The sequence below is a fragment of the Oncorhynchus mykiss genome, chromosome 26, assembly GCF_013265735.2.
Source record: "Oncorhynchus mykiss isolate Arlee chromosome 26, USDA_OmykA_1.1, whole genome shotgun sequence".
Classification (NCBI taxonomy): Eukaryota; Metazoa; Chordata; class Actinopteri; order Salmoniformes; family Salmonidae; genus Oncorhynchus; species Oncorhynchus mykiss.
In genome coordinates, this window is record NC_048590.1 from 26169499 (window position 1) to 26183351 (window position 13853).

Here is a 13853-nt window from a genome sequence, read left to right on the forward strand (position 1 = left end):
GTACCAAGTCATGTTCTTCCTTTTCACAATACACAGAACCACAGCTTCGGCCTCCAAAAAAAATGATCAATGTAGGGGGGTGGGGGTTGTACCCTACATGACCCTGTCCACAGTCAAGTGGCTCCCACTTCACCAAAACTCTGCTCTCACCATGGATCATTGAAAAACAAACCTCAGAAGGTGACTTATTTCCTAAGCAGAGATTCATGCGGGCCCGTCCTCAGTCTGACATTCCTGTTAGTGAGAGAAAAGGTCTGCCTCACCTTAAAGACTGCTGTGGGCCTCTGTCTCAGAACACTCCCAGAGCACAGGGAATGGTTAGAGAACGCAATAGAACTAGAATGGAATGGCTTATCTTCTCCTAACTTTGGGAAAATAGCCACTGAATGGATGAGTGCTGCAGATATTTTAGCCCCTGAAACCGAAGGGACTCATCCGTCATCCTTTTCAAATGAGTTACTTGAACCAGTTGAATCACAGCATGTTCTGTAGGTTGGAGTCATGCACTGGATCAGAGGTGCAGTTGAAGTCTGAGGTTTACACACACTTAGGTTGGTGTCATTAAAACTTGTTTTTCAACCACTCCACATATTTCTTGTTAACAAATTATAGTTTTGGCAAGTCGGTTAGGACATCTACTTTGTGCATCACACAAGTAATTTTTCCAACAATTGTTTACAAAATTAAAAAGGCACTCGCACATCTGAGCAATCTAATTTGCAGGTGCATGGCAACAATTGAACAAGGTGAAGGAAAAAGGAAACCGCACACTGCTCTTGATCACCGATATTTAATAAGCTTACGTATCGGCCACACGGCCTTCGTCAGAACTTTAACAATTGTTAACAGACAGATTATTTCACTTATAATTCACTGTATCACAATTCCAGTGGGTCAGAAGTTTACACTAAGCTGACTGTGCCTTTAAACAGCTTGGAAAATTCCAGAAAATGATGTCATGGTTTAAGCTTCTGATAGGCCAATTGACATACTTTGAGTCAATTGGAGGTGTACCTGTGGATGTATTTCAAGGCCTACCTTCAAACTCAGTGCCTCTTTGCTTGACATCATGGGAAAATCAAAAGAAATCAGCCAAGACCTCAGAAAATAAATTGTAGACCTCCACAAGTCTGGTTCATCCTTGGGAGCAATTTCCAAATGCCTGAAGGTACCACGTTCATCTGTACAAACAATAGTACACAAGTATAAACACCATGGGACCACGCAGCCGTCAAACCACTCAGGAAGGGTTCTGTCTCCTAGAGATGAACGTACTTTGGTGCGAAAAGTGCAAATCAATCCCAGAACAGCAGCAAAGGACCTTGTGAAGATGCTGGAGGAAACAGGTACAAAGGTTTCTATACCCACAGTACAATTAGTTCTATATCGACATAACCTGAAAGGCCGCTCAGCAAGGAAGAAGCCACTGCTCCAAAACCACCATAAAAAAGCCAGACTACGGTTTGCAACTGCACATAGGGAAAAATATTGTACTTTAAGGAGAAAAGTTCTCTGGTCTGATGAAACAAAAATACAACTGTTTGGCCACTATCGTGATGTTTGGAGGAAAAAGGGGGAAGCTTGCAAGCCAAAGAACACCATCCCAACCGTGAAGCATGGTGGTGGCAGCATCATGTTGTGGGGGTGCTTTGCTGCAGGAGGGACTGGTGCACTTCACAAAAATGATGGCAACGTATATATTGAAGCAACATCAAGACATCAGTCAGGAAGTTAAAGCTTGGTCGCAAATGGGTCTTCCAAATGGACAATGACCCCAAGCATACTTCCAAAGTTGTGGAAAAATGGCTTAAGGACAACAAAGTCAAGGTATTGGAGTGGCCATCACAAAGCCCTGACCTCAATCCCATAGAAAATTTGTGGGCAGAACTGAAAAAGCTTGTGCGAGCAAGGATCCTACAAACCTGACTCAGTTATACCAGCTCTGTCAGGAGGAATGGGCCAAAATTCACCAAACCTATTGTGGGAAGCTTGTGGAAGGCTACCCAAAACGTTTGACCCAAGTTAAACACTTTAAAGGCAACGCTACCAAATACTAATTGGGTGTATGTAAACTTCTGACCCACTGGGAATGTTATGAAAGAAATAAAAGCTGAAATAAATCACTCTCTCTACTATTATTCTGACATTTCACATTCTTAAAATTAGGTGGTGATCCTAAGTGACCTAAGACAGGGAATTTTTACTCGGATTAAATCTCAAGAATTGTGAAAAACTGAATTTAAATGTATTTGGCTAAGGTATTTGGTTAAGGTACTTGGCTATGTATTTGGCTAAGGTAAACTTCCGACTTCAACTGTAAGTCCATACTAAACACACTGTACTAAAGCCTCCCAACTCCAGTCTCTCTGGCCTCTCCTGTATTGTGTGTGGCTCACCTCGTCTGGCCAGGTTCACAGGGCGACGTATTGTACCATTACGTTCCAGAGAGCACGACTTCACTGGCAGCTCTCCATTGATGTACAGGTGACGCACCTGGAAGAAATAACAAAGAGACACAGCTGAGATTTAGGCAGAAGAAGAGATAAGAAGACAAGCACAGTCCATCCTTCTTGTGTTAATGTTAAGGGTGAATCTGTTATTGGTGACAGGAACAAGTGAATACTGCAGTAAACAATGTGATCCTTGAGAATGTCTTTCGTACCTGGTTTTGCCTGACACAGGTGGAGATGAGGTTGGGATACCGAGTCCCAGGGTCAATGGTGTACTGCTCAAAGTTTTTGGCAATGTTTTCAGTGGTTGTCTGCGGCAGAATTCTGTAAAGACTCTCCCTGGAGAAATGCATATATTTAGTGTGTGTGTGTGTGTGTGTGTGTACAGTATGTGTGCTGACCACTGACCTCTCAGCTAGCACCTCCAGAGGGGTCATGCCCTCAGCCCACCTTTTCACCATCCAGGCTGAGTCAAAAGCAGCCAGGAAGCCTCTCGCACACCCTGTACCCATGGGCCAGAACGGCTGCACACACAGACACATAACAGTACATTTTGCTGAACATGCACATGTAGTTTTTATCATCCAACCATTTTAAAGCATGATTAAACACTGTTGTCACAGCCTTCTCACCTCTAACAAGCTGTCCCCAACCAGTGCCACCAGTAGCTGGCGTCCGAAGCATTCTCTGACTAGCGCTGCGTTCTCCGAAGCATACATGCTGGTGAAGTCAAACATGGCCACGTCCGGCTGGCCACAGGCATTTATGGCAAAGTCCAGCGTGGGAAGCTGGTAGTTGGTGCCAAAGTCAGCAGCTTCGCGGGCATAACCCAGCAGAGCTTCCTGGTTCACATTCGTACTGCTCAGCAGCATCTCTGTGTCTATGTAGTCCTACGAGACAAAGTCAGGGGAATTGTGTTTATGAGATACCATGACCAAAAGGTCAAAGAGGTTAAATGAGATGCAACATACCCCAGGTGTAACAACAGTTATTCACCTTGCATATTAGAGGACCATTAAAGATGGATGCTCTTTAAATTGTACTGTGACGCCAGTCTCAAAGTCCCACATTGTCTTTATGAATGAATTCATGGGATGACTCATGCAGAACCCTGGCAATTGAAGTGAGAGTGAGCGCTGAGAGGGAGTCATAAGCCAGTGAAATATGTGCTCCTTTAGGGATGTTTATAACACTTAGCTTTCATGGATGTCATTGTGGTGCCCGCCCGGCTCATAGGCTGTTCAGCTGGCAGACCACCAAGGATGAGATTCCTCCGACCCGGCATCCTCCTCTATCAACTCCTCACCTCTCCTTCTCTCTCCGCCTCTCTCTCTGTCTTTCTCTTCCTCTCTCTCACACACATCTGAATACAACACCCTCAGACAGCAAGAAAAATCACCCCGCGTCTGAATCTAGTTGATGATCCCTGATCTAAACAATGTTTGCTCACATGAATGATGACCCCCTTGTCCAGTAGGCTCTGCTTCTTTGCTGTCATGACAAAGTAGTGTGTGTTGTCCTTGTAGTACACAATGTTCTCCAGGTCAATACCTGCAACAAATGACAGACAGACAGGAAGGTTAAAACACCCCATGATAATGACAGGGTTGAAGATTGCTGTTGTTCAACAATGTGTGGATTTAAGTGCATTCTGAGGGAAGTCTGCTCCTCTGGCTGACTCATTGGCTGTGGGGGATCTCAGGCCCACCTGTCTCCTCTTTGAGGTCCAGGAAGAACTTCTGGTTAAAGATGAAGGCCACACCGCTGATCTCCTCCACCTTGGCCTCGGCCGTGGTGTTCCTGTTGACAAAGTTGGCCGTGATGGCGATAGCCAGCTTACCACGGAACTCCTTCCTCTTGAACCCTGAGAGCGAGAGAAAGAGGGGGAGAGAGAAAGAGGGAAAGAGAGAGAGAGAGAAAAAGAGAGACAGGGATGGGATGTTACTATTCTCTGGCCAGGCCTGCAGAGGCATACTAATCCAGAGGAAATCTAGCACTGAGCTGTAATCACAGGCCAGTTATTTTAGGATCAGAGAGTCTTGTTACCGAGGTGATACTGTTTATACCAGGTGAGCGAAAGCCTCTGCGGGAGAGTTGGGTCAGTACTAAAATGTTCTGATCTAATAAATGTGTTTTCCAGGTTGAATAACTTTCAAAACTTCAGGTGGAGTAGAGTGCAGCCACTCCTTACATGAACTGGACGACTGTAAGAGAAGGTGCAGTCTTGTTTTTTTCACGTGAGATTTTACAATATATACTGTATTATTATTGGCTGCAATTGCGTACACTTCTGCTATTTAGGATATCAACCACAATAGAACAGAATCAGTTCCTCTTCAGATAGAAACATTGGGGAATTGCTTCTTGCATTAAAGAGTTTATTGCCATACTCTCACTGATGCTGAAAAGTTTTTTTTGTTAATGGAGACATTTTAGAGGCTCATTTAACATGAACTTTCTGTGCCCATTCCAAGGCAAAACATAACTGCAGACAAGCCTTAAAATAGACTGAAGCATGGGCTCAGACTTTTAATGCCAGACTGCTATTCACTTGGGTTCCTGTTGCTGCTATTCTCACAGTTATGGTTTCATAAAAAGCTGTCTGACTTTTTAAATGACATGCAAAACCTTGCCTTTGTGAAAGAGAATATGGTGATATCATTTTTAAACGTCTCTTTGTGGTGTCAAAGCTCCACCAAAGCTCCTTAAAGCCTGGAAAAGCCAACCATCCACAGCCAATACCCGAGATACTGTATGTCACTGCAGGCTGTATCTCCCACAGGTCACATGTTAGTATGCTTATAACTGTCCTGGGGAAGAGGAGGGTTCTGCACCAAAGCCCTTCAGTGAAAGAAGATACATCCTCATTACCTGTGACTCAGGAAAGAAAGGAGGATGAATGTTATAATGTGTTCGGCCTCTCTTCCTCCTACAAAATAATGTATGAGCTTCTGAGAGATGCTTTTCTAGGAGGAGGTAGCATTTTAATATGAGCCAGCAATGTTCCATTACGGTCACTTCCCCCCACCCACATCACTCTTTCCTATGCAGCTGTGTTCCTCTCAGACGATTAGCTGGGTACAGAACAGATTGCGGTATATTTAACCCTCCTCTCAGACAGGGCTTGCATGGCAGTTCAAAAGTAGAAGGACTTCTAAAAAGAAATTTTTCCCCAGGCTTTTCGTCATCCGACGATGACCTAAACGCCTCATTGTTTGGAGACAGAAAATGCCCTTTTTAGGAATAAGCATCTGATGTGGATTGGTGAGGTGATGACAGGCATCTGTGAGGGAGAGTCCAACATGCATGCATCAACTGTTGAACAGCATCCAGATGACGACACACACAGGGCCCAAGATCTTTTTTATTAAGGTACAGAGAGATGGTGATTTCATGTGTAACTTTGCCCTTTGAAGGAGAGATTAATGACATCACAAAGGGTATCGTTTTACAGAGTTCCATTGTATGGCTTCCTAACCTTCGTGGATAAGACTATGCCTTTTTAAATTGATGCTTTTTGTAGCCAAAAGCCGCAGCCAACAACAATTGTATGTTTCTTAGTTACAGTTGTTAGGCTGTTATCCAGACAAAATAATGATATGAGAAAGGTGTCCTGGATATTATTTGAAACAAGCCACTGTCAACAAAGCTACATAAACATACTTTTCAATGTAGAAATTATGTTTTAGAAGGCGCTTCAGATAATATCCAACTGCATTTTAACTTGGAGCTAAATTTAGCTTTGGAGCAAGTAGTGTTTAGTAAACATATTGAGCATCTCAGAGAGAGCCATTCCACGGATTTAATCACATGATATCATATACAGTACCATATCACCATATCCTATGTCTGGGGTCAGGTCATTAACGGTATGTAGATATACTCTGCATGGATACAACCCGTCACCCTCCCATCCAGAGATCTCACCTTCCAGGGTATTTCTCCTCCCATCAGCCCCCACCACCACGTCAAAGTCAATATTAGCCACAGGGTGATCGGCAGGCCTGATCTCAGCTCTCCAGCCAGGCCCTGAAACACAGACAGAGGAGAGGAGGGAGAGCGGGAAGGGAGGAGAGGAGGGAGAGCACGAAGGGAGGAGAGGAGGGAGAGCACGAAGGGAGGAGAGGAGGGAGAGAAGGTCAGTACAGTTCACAGGGACACACACCTCAAACAAACACACTTATCAGTATACAAGCGGGTAGAGTTCAACCCAGATAGAGAGAATGAGAGGACGTGGGCTAGAGAAACAAACAAAACATTTACTTGGTTGCTCTTTCGGCCTGTTTTTTTCTGGGGAACAATATTTATGATGCCTATCAACACCAGTGGGGAAAAGGGTTTGCTAATCCTGACAGCTCTCAACCAAGAGGGTGACACAGAGGCCACACACATGTGTCATTTAGCTCAGCAGACTATACCGTGCTGTAATTATATAAGATGTTGATTAATGTCAGTCTCACTTGTACTGTGTAATTGATACCAGAGCGCTAGCTAGCTACAGTATATAATTCAATATGTTACAGCGTTTTAGCACGTAGTGGATCAAATGTGGTGAATAATGTCAGCCACAGAGGCAGTGTGAGACCCCAGCAGCGTTGGGTTGGCTGTCGATCCGCTGTGTAATATCACCATGTCAAAAATGCATTCCATCCTGTCAAGGACACCAAGCACCCTGTGACAGCAAAAGTAGGGGGACCATTCTGTATCCAAATTTAGTAAAGACTCTTGTTTATATCCGTTGGTTGACGTCGCTGTCGAGGAGGCCACATGGGATAGCTAATGACCTCCAGTCCAGGAGTTCAATCAACAAAGCTCTGTAGGAGAGAGGGGGGTCAAGTGTAGAGGTATTTCAGATAGCCAGCCTTTCAGCTCGGCCTCACATCACCACACACCATTCACATCTTGAAGCAGCTAGTACTGTTAAAAGAACTTGGTCGAGGGGGCACGGTTGTAATTACACTGGCTAATCAGCTCTTAATTCACTTCCACAGCCGTAATTTGGCTCTGCTGCTCCTTAAACAAAGCCACTAGGTCTGCTCTGCTCACTGATATTACTGTGTGCTCTGCTCAGCAGCAGCCATAAAATAACATTAGCATCTGGGGAGGTTGCTAACCATTAGCAGCTGAATAGGAATGGTGAAGCAATGATTATGACTTTTAAACATTTGATTTCCATGGCAATGCAATATCAAATAAAGGGCGATCAGAGCACTGCTGTAACAGTGCTGCTGTTTACTGCTGGTTGCCAAGGAGATTCACTGTTGAATGGGGGAGGCAGAACTACTCTAACAGGTACTAGTTATGGACTGCAGTAACTCCCTGTAGCTCAAGGTACAGTGATGTAAAGCAGCAGAATGCTATGGTGTGGGAGAGAATATACTGTGTTGGGATCCTCTGTGCAGCCACGTGCAGATGTAGGATCTTAATTTGATCAACCTGTTGCAGGAGAACTTTCCTGCAATGCATGAAATGTTAAACTTGTATCAACTTGTAGAGGTTTTTCAAAAGGATTCTAAAGTTTATAATTTCCACTTCGAAATTTCAGACTGAATTTTCCCTTAAGAAAAATGTATCAACCTTCATTAATTATAATCCACTCCTCCATAATAATCCAATCCTCCATAATTCCCATTTCCTGTTGCTGCAGGATTAGTTTCCTGCTGTAGCAAACTGGATCAAATTAAAATCCTACATCTGTAAAAGTCTTACTGACTGTTGCAAAGCTCATGTTAAGGTGCACTGTTGATGTTCTCCAAATGCATTGCATAAAGTCTGGTCCCAAATGCTGTAACCTAGCCCTTGCCTGAACCCTGAACTACATCCAAAAGACCTGGAAGGGTGAGCAGAAAGGAGCAGGGATGATGGATTGATGGGTACTAGGCCAATGTTGATGGATTTCAATGGACATGTAGCTACTGGAAGTGACGGCCTGTAAGTGGACTGTCACTCACCGTCATTCTCCTGGTTCTCTAGAGGTTCCAGCAGCTTGACAAACTCCACATTGACGTGGAACTCCACAGCTGCGAGCAGGGCGATCTTCAGCAGCATGAGCTGGAGCTGACGAATACCTGGCAAACAAAGACAAGAATCAGGGGGTCTAAGAACCATGCAAGAAACTCAGCTGGATTTTCTGGCTTATCTAATACAGTACCTAGTACATGCACACTGCACAGGCATCCATGCATTTACACATTATACACACACTTGACAGCTGTAGAAATATTTGCTTTTAACAGCAGCAGTAGGCAGCTCTATTTTGTATCTCTGTAGCTAAGAGCAGGTGGAAGGTTCACCTTCCATGGCTCACAACGTTGACATTATGCAACGGAAGGTATTGGCAGCATCAAGGCTACCAGACAAAAAATAGCTTTGGAGAGGAATAGGATACAATAGCATAATCATAAGCTAAGAACATGAATCCAACAATATCGTTAAGCAAAATATTACGTTGCAAAAGTAAGTACATGTCGGGCTATGGGAATTGGCTGTTATTAATAACAACTGTTATGGCTGTACGGGCGGAAAGGTTTCCTGGTGAGATGTTTACTCCACATGTAAAGGTGCTTACTGATGTGGTCTATGGCTCCAGCACAGAATTTGCCATAGAACTTCTTAGCCCCGAGGCCCTTGAGGTCGTGGATGGTGTAGGGCCAAAGGTGCAGCACGTTGTTCCTGGAGAAGGTGTCCCTCTTCTCAATCACCACCACCTTGGCCCCCAGCAGAGCCAGCTCGATTGCCGTCCGCAAGCCACATGGGCCTCCCCCGATGATAAGGCACTGCAGGGACAAGAATGACAGAGGGACACCATTATCTTTATGAGTGCAAATAAATAGGACTCAAAATTGTATTTCAGTCACATTTCTGTTACACAAAATGCAATACATGTCACGATGTCGGTTCCTCTCCTTGTTAGGGCAGCGCTCGGTGTCGCCGGTCTTCTAGCCATCATCGATCCACTTTTCATTTTCCTTTTGTTTTGTCTTCCCACACACCTGGTCTCAATTCCCTCATTACATGTTGTGTATTTAACCCTTTGTTCCCCCCATGTCTTTGTGCGTAATTGTTTATTGTAAGTGCATGTGCACGTTTTCTCTGGTGCCCGACGGGTTTTGTACCCATTTGTTTGTTGTTCTGGTTTCCGGTGGTTTTATGAATAAAACTGCTCCGTTGATTACCCAGTTTACACACTCCTTTACAATACATGTGTACATCATAACCATATGCCTGCCAAAGAGATCATGAACTGTATACGTGCCTTATCACCATAATAAATAATACTTACTGGAAATAGAATCATTGTTTAAACACGTAGACATACTCCATAGCAGATGAAATATGAGGGGATGAGTTGATGAGTGTTTACTGTATATTGCCAAGTAAACAGACAGAGTTCTAGGGTGGATGTTTATGGTCACAGTATGTTGTGTGTTACTCTGACCCAGGGCTGGGAGAGTATGTGTCATTACCTCAACAGTAGATCCTTATTACAGCCTAGTCATATCAAAGACATGATTCATGCATCTGCCTCACTCAAATATGCATGAAGTCAGTTCTTTTGGGTTAAAGGATCCTTCTGAGAATGTGTGGTGAGAACATGACTTCATCCAGCCTTCTAGAAAGGATGAGAAGGGACTTTTTTGGGGTGTTAGTTCTTCTGAGGAATCATCTCACTGTCCAACCACTCCTGAGTCAGACAGTAGCCCCTGCTGTGCCCAACGAGTTGGGCTGCTTCCTGTTTCCTTAACCTTATAACCAATCAGAGCCTCTCTCGACCAGGCTCAGCTAACTCAGCCCACTGTGAGCTTTTCATTTCAGATACCTTATTTCCTCCCCAGCCCAGTCAACCCACACACCTGACCTCTAAATCCCCAGCAGTATATTTGAACAGCGGGACTCACTTCCTGTCACCCTGTGTGTCTGCCTGAAGGGCCACAGGAACTCCCATGTGTCACTCCGATCAGTATTGTGACACGGTCGTGTTTCAGCCCCAGCCTCGGGGGCCTTATCATGTTTGTATACTGTAGCTCTGTGCTGAAAGGGGTATACTCTCTCTCTCTTTTTCTCTAGCTCTCTATCCTTCTCTCTCTCTCGTTCTCCCACTCGCTCTCCTTCACTTTCTCTCCCCCCTCTATTCCCGCCCCCTTCTCTCTCTCCCGCTCTGTCCCAGGGTGCTGTTTACAGAGCTAAACGTGGCAGCTGCCCAGATCACACCATAAATGGTACCGCTGCTCCCAGCAATAAAAATATGATTGGGCTTTAGTCATTCTGTTTTCTCATTCTGCGTGTGTGAGTCTGCTGCAGGGTGTCATCAGGAGGCGAAGGAGAACATAACATCAGCAGCCTAGGGGTAAGAGTATGAGGTATTCAATGCTCATCAGGTATACTAGTCAAACCCAGGTGTCTGGACAGGCCTGGCCCAGTTCTTTTCATCACGAGGGGGGATTAAAGTGAATGGGCTCTTTAACCATTGTCAGGAGAATAAGACAGTCACTGAGACGTGCCAGGTGTGTTAAGCATCACCGCCACAGAGGAAAAAGAAAAAAAAAATGTGGAACAATGCCTCATTCACAAACACAGAACAACATCAGCTCAGTTTATTCAGATGTGCCTAACCACACAATCCCACAATGTGGGGAATTATCAAACCTGATATGAGCTAGATAATCACTATCAAAGCACTACTTTTGTTTTAGTCTGTCTCTATGGTGCTATGAGAGATGAGCGGTTTGTTTTTCCTGTTTCTATGCAATGCTGTGTTATCGCAGATGGGAGGGCTTCCTGAGGGCCCACTGCAGTTCTGCTGAGTCAGACCACAGCTACTTCCTGTCTGTCCTCCACCTGTGACCTCACCCCCTCACCAGGAGTGTGACCTCACCCCCTCACCAGGAGTGTGACCTCACCCCACCTCACCTTTCACTTCTCTCCCGTTCATTACTTACTGCACCTGGAGCCCTATTAGCTGTCAATCAAATCAAAATCAAATTAAAGTTTATTGGCCATGTACACAGTTTATCATACTCAGATCATGCAGAATGTAGACTGGAGGCCAACTCAAACATGCTTATCAAAATGGAAAGTGGACATAATGTCAGGCAGTTGGTAATTATTTTCTCCTAGAATCCTGATCAATCTATAGAGCTCAAGACTATAGGATACTGCTGAACCAAGCATTATCCTCCATAACTGCACTGTTTTTGAATGAGTACAAATGACTTGTTACACTCTACGGAGAATAGTATGTCCTCTAAGGTCATAGGCATTAGCTGACTGGTGGTCTCCAGTGTGTTCATGCTGCCAGCCAGGTTAGATTGACAGGAACACCACCCAACACTGGGCTGAGTGGAGCTCCTTAACACACATGCTTATTCTGGCTTCACCGGAGTAAAACAAACTGACTGTGTGTTTGAGTGAGCGAGCGGAGCCTGTGCACCTGCAGACATGATGTGATGCCTCACTAGCTTGGCTCAGCGCACGGTGGTGGCTCACGCTGTTTTGGGACAAAACGTCAGACTCAAGGTACTCAATCAACTGAGAGAGACCACCGGGAGAGCCACAACATGAACTGGCAACCCTCGCAGACAGCCATCTGGGACTTCATGGGAATTAGAAGAGGAGAAAAGGTGCAATACTCCTGTCTGAGCATGAAATAGGCCTGAGAAACAGGCAATGAGGGCACAGTGTGTCTCTGAACTTTCAAATCATACCGTAGAAGGTTCCATACCGTGAATTATTTGCTCAGTGGAAGCACACTTTTCCACAGCATCAAACCATATAATTAAGGGATGTCAAGAGAGGATGCCAAGCATGGAAATGTTGATGACACACTGTTCAATGATGGGCCATCTAGGGTGAGATTTACGAGCATGGCATAGACAACATGTTATCAAGGAGAGCTAATCTACAATGAGGGGGGAAATACAGTAGGAAATCAAAAAAGCAGTTGTTCCGTCTTTAATGCTAAACCGCATTCAGTGGGTTGTGAAGTAAAGAGTTCGTGTCTTCACTGTAGTTTAGTCTAAAGGGAAGGAGACTGGGGAACTGAACAGTGCAATAAACAACAATACAATGAAAACGTTTCCATGTGCTTCATACATGAGGTATGTGCCAACATGATACAGGCATAAAAGTTCACAGAAGAAAAAGGAAATTAATTGTAGGACTTATGATTGAAGGCATTTCATGAATGCCCAAACCATTACAAACATATTACATAGCTCAAGGAGAATTACGTTTGCACAACGGAGACTACAAACTATCAGGCTATTTGCCATTTCATTTAATTAGGCTATTACTGCAATAATAGTATATGTCATAATGTGGAGTTAGATTGCCTAATAATTAGAGGGCTTACTTTGTAATTGTGATGTAGAAATTCAGAGAACACACAAACCAGATCCTTAATAGAAAACAGTGTCTGTATTTTGCTGAGGTATACTGGCGCTGAAGTGCAGGTCAGGAGCTCACCTTCAGGACATAGCCGGTACAAATAGTTTCCATAGAATCTGGCACTGGACAGCGGCACCGCCCTGGAAAACTAACCGTCTCTCTCACTGGGCCTCTTCCCACTTCAGCTCACTTCTCCAGACCTCTCGGATGAGACGAGCACAAAGCAACTCTGACACTATTAAAATAAGCTTGTCAGATCTCGGGCTCAAGAAGCCACTTCAATAGGCCTAAAGCACTTACATTTAACAGCATAATCAGTGAAAGAGACTAAGCCCAGTAACATGTGTCCTATGACCATTCTGTTCAGTGTATCTGCTTCGTATTTAAAAAACATTCATATGGGCCTTCATAGTGTTCCTCATTAAAAACGTATATAGAAGAAACCAACAGTACGTGTGTGTCATTAGCATTATAGCCAGCTGTATGCAGTAACAAACTGGGGATGACTTCATATCCTATACAGATTGTATCTCCAGCAGGCATTTGGAGGCTGGGTGAGGAACGCTATCACGTTATTATTCCCTGTGAACCACCACCAAACCCTAACTCAACGGTTACGTCATCCACTCCTTGTGAAGAAAGTCAAGTCATTTATCAAGTTGTGGCAGATGGGCTGCAATTAATCACAACAGGAGAGCCATATACTGTACCACTATCTGTGGGAGATGTCAGTCAATCATTTTACGCCTTAAATCTCCTATTCTGTAAAGAGACTTCAAACAAAAGAAGTGAGGGTAAGTTGAATTCTGGCCGACGTTTTTTACAAGGTCGTTTCTCCTTCACAAAATACACTTCCATCCACACAGCCAGAGTAATGAAATACTTATGTGAGTCTCTCCTACTGTACTAACAGTATGGTTAATTACCCAGAACTCAGAGACTGTACTGTACATCTGTTTCATTACTTTGATCAATAAGGCCATTCTACGCTGTCCTGTGGCTTGTCAGACTGAGGAA

General features: G+C 44.3%; 1 protein-coding gene across 14 annotated transcripts in view; it reads right to left on the reverse strand.

Annotated features, from left to right (window-relative positions):
• Window positions 1–13853, reverse strand: part of LOC110506499 (F-actin-monooxygenase MICAL2) — a 44341-nt gene that overhangs the window by 13502 nt on the left and 16986 nt on the right. For all 14 annotated transcript variants that reach the window (XR_002470990.2, XR_002470989.2, XR_005039680.1 and 11 more), the window contains exons 3-11: window positions 9019–9226; window positions 8402–8518; window positions 6378–6479; window positions 4159–4314; window positions 3901–4001; window positions 3083–3340; window positions 2859–2974; window positions 2663–2789; window positions 2397–2493 (exon numbers count right to left, since the gene is read on the reverse strand). Coding sequence is in view for 7 of the 14 variants with exons in the window: in XM_021586151.2 (XP_021441826.1) it covers window positions 2397–2493; window positions 2663–2789; window positions 2859–2974; window positions 3083–3340; window positions 3901–4001; window positions 4159–4314; window positions 6378–6479; window positions 8402–8518; window positions 9019–9226 (1282 nt within the window). In the remaining 7 variants the exon portion in view is untranslated. The remainder of the gene's footprint in view (window positions 1–2396; window positions 2494–2662; window positions 2790–2858; window positions 2975–3082; window positions 3341–3900; window positions 4002–4158; window positions 4315–6377; window positions 6480–8401; window positions 8519–9018; window positions 9227–13853) is intronic.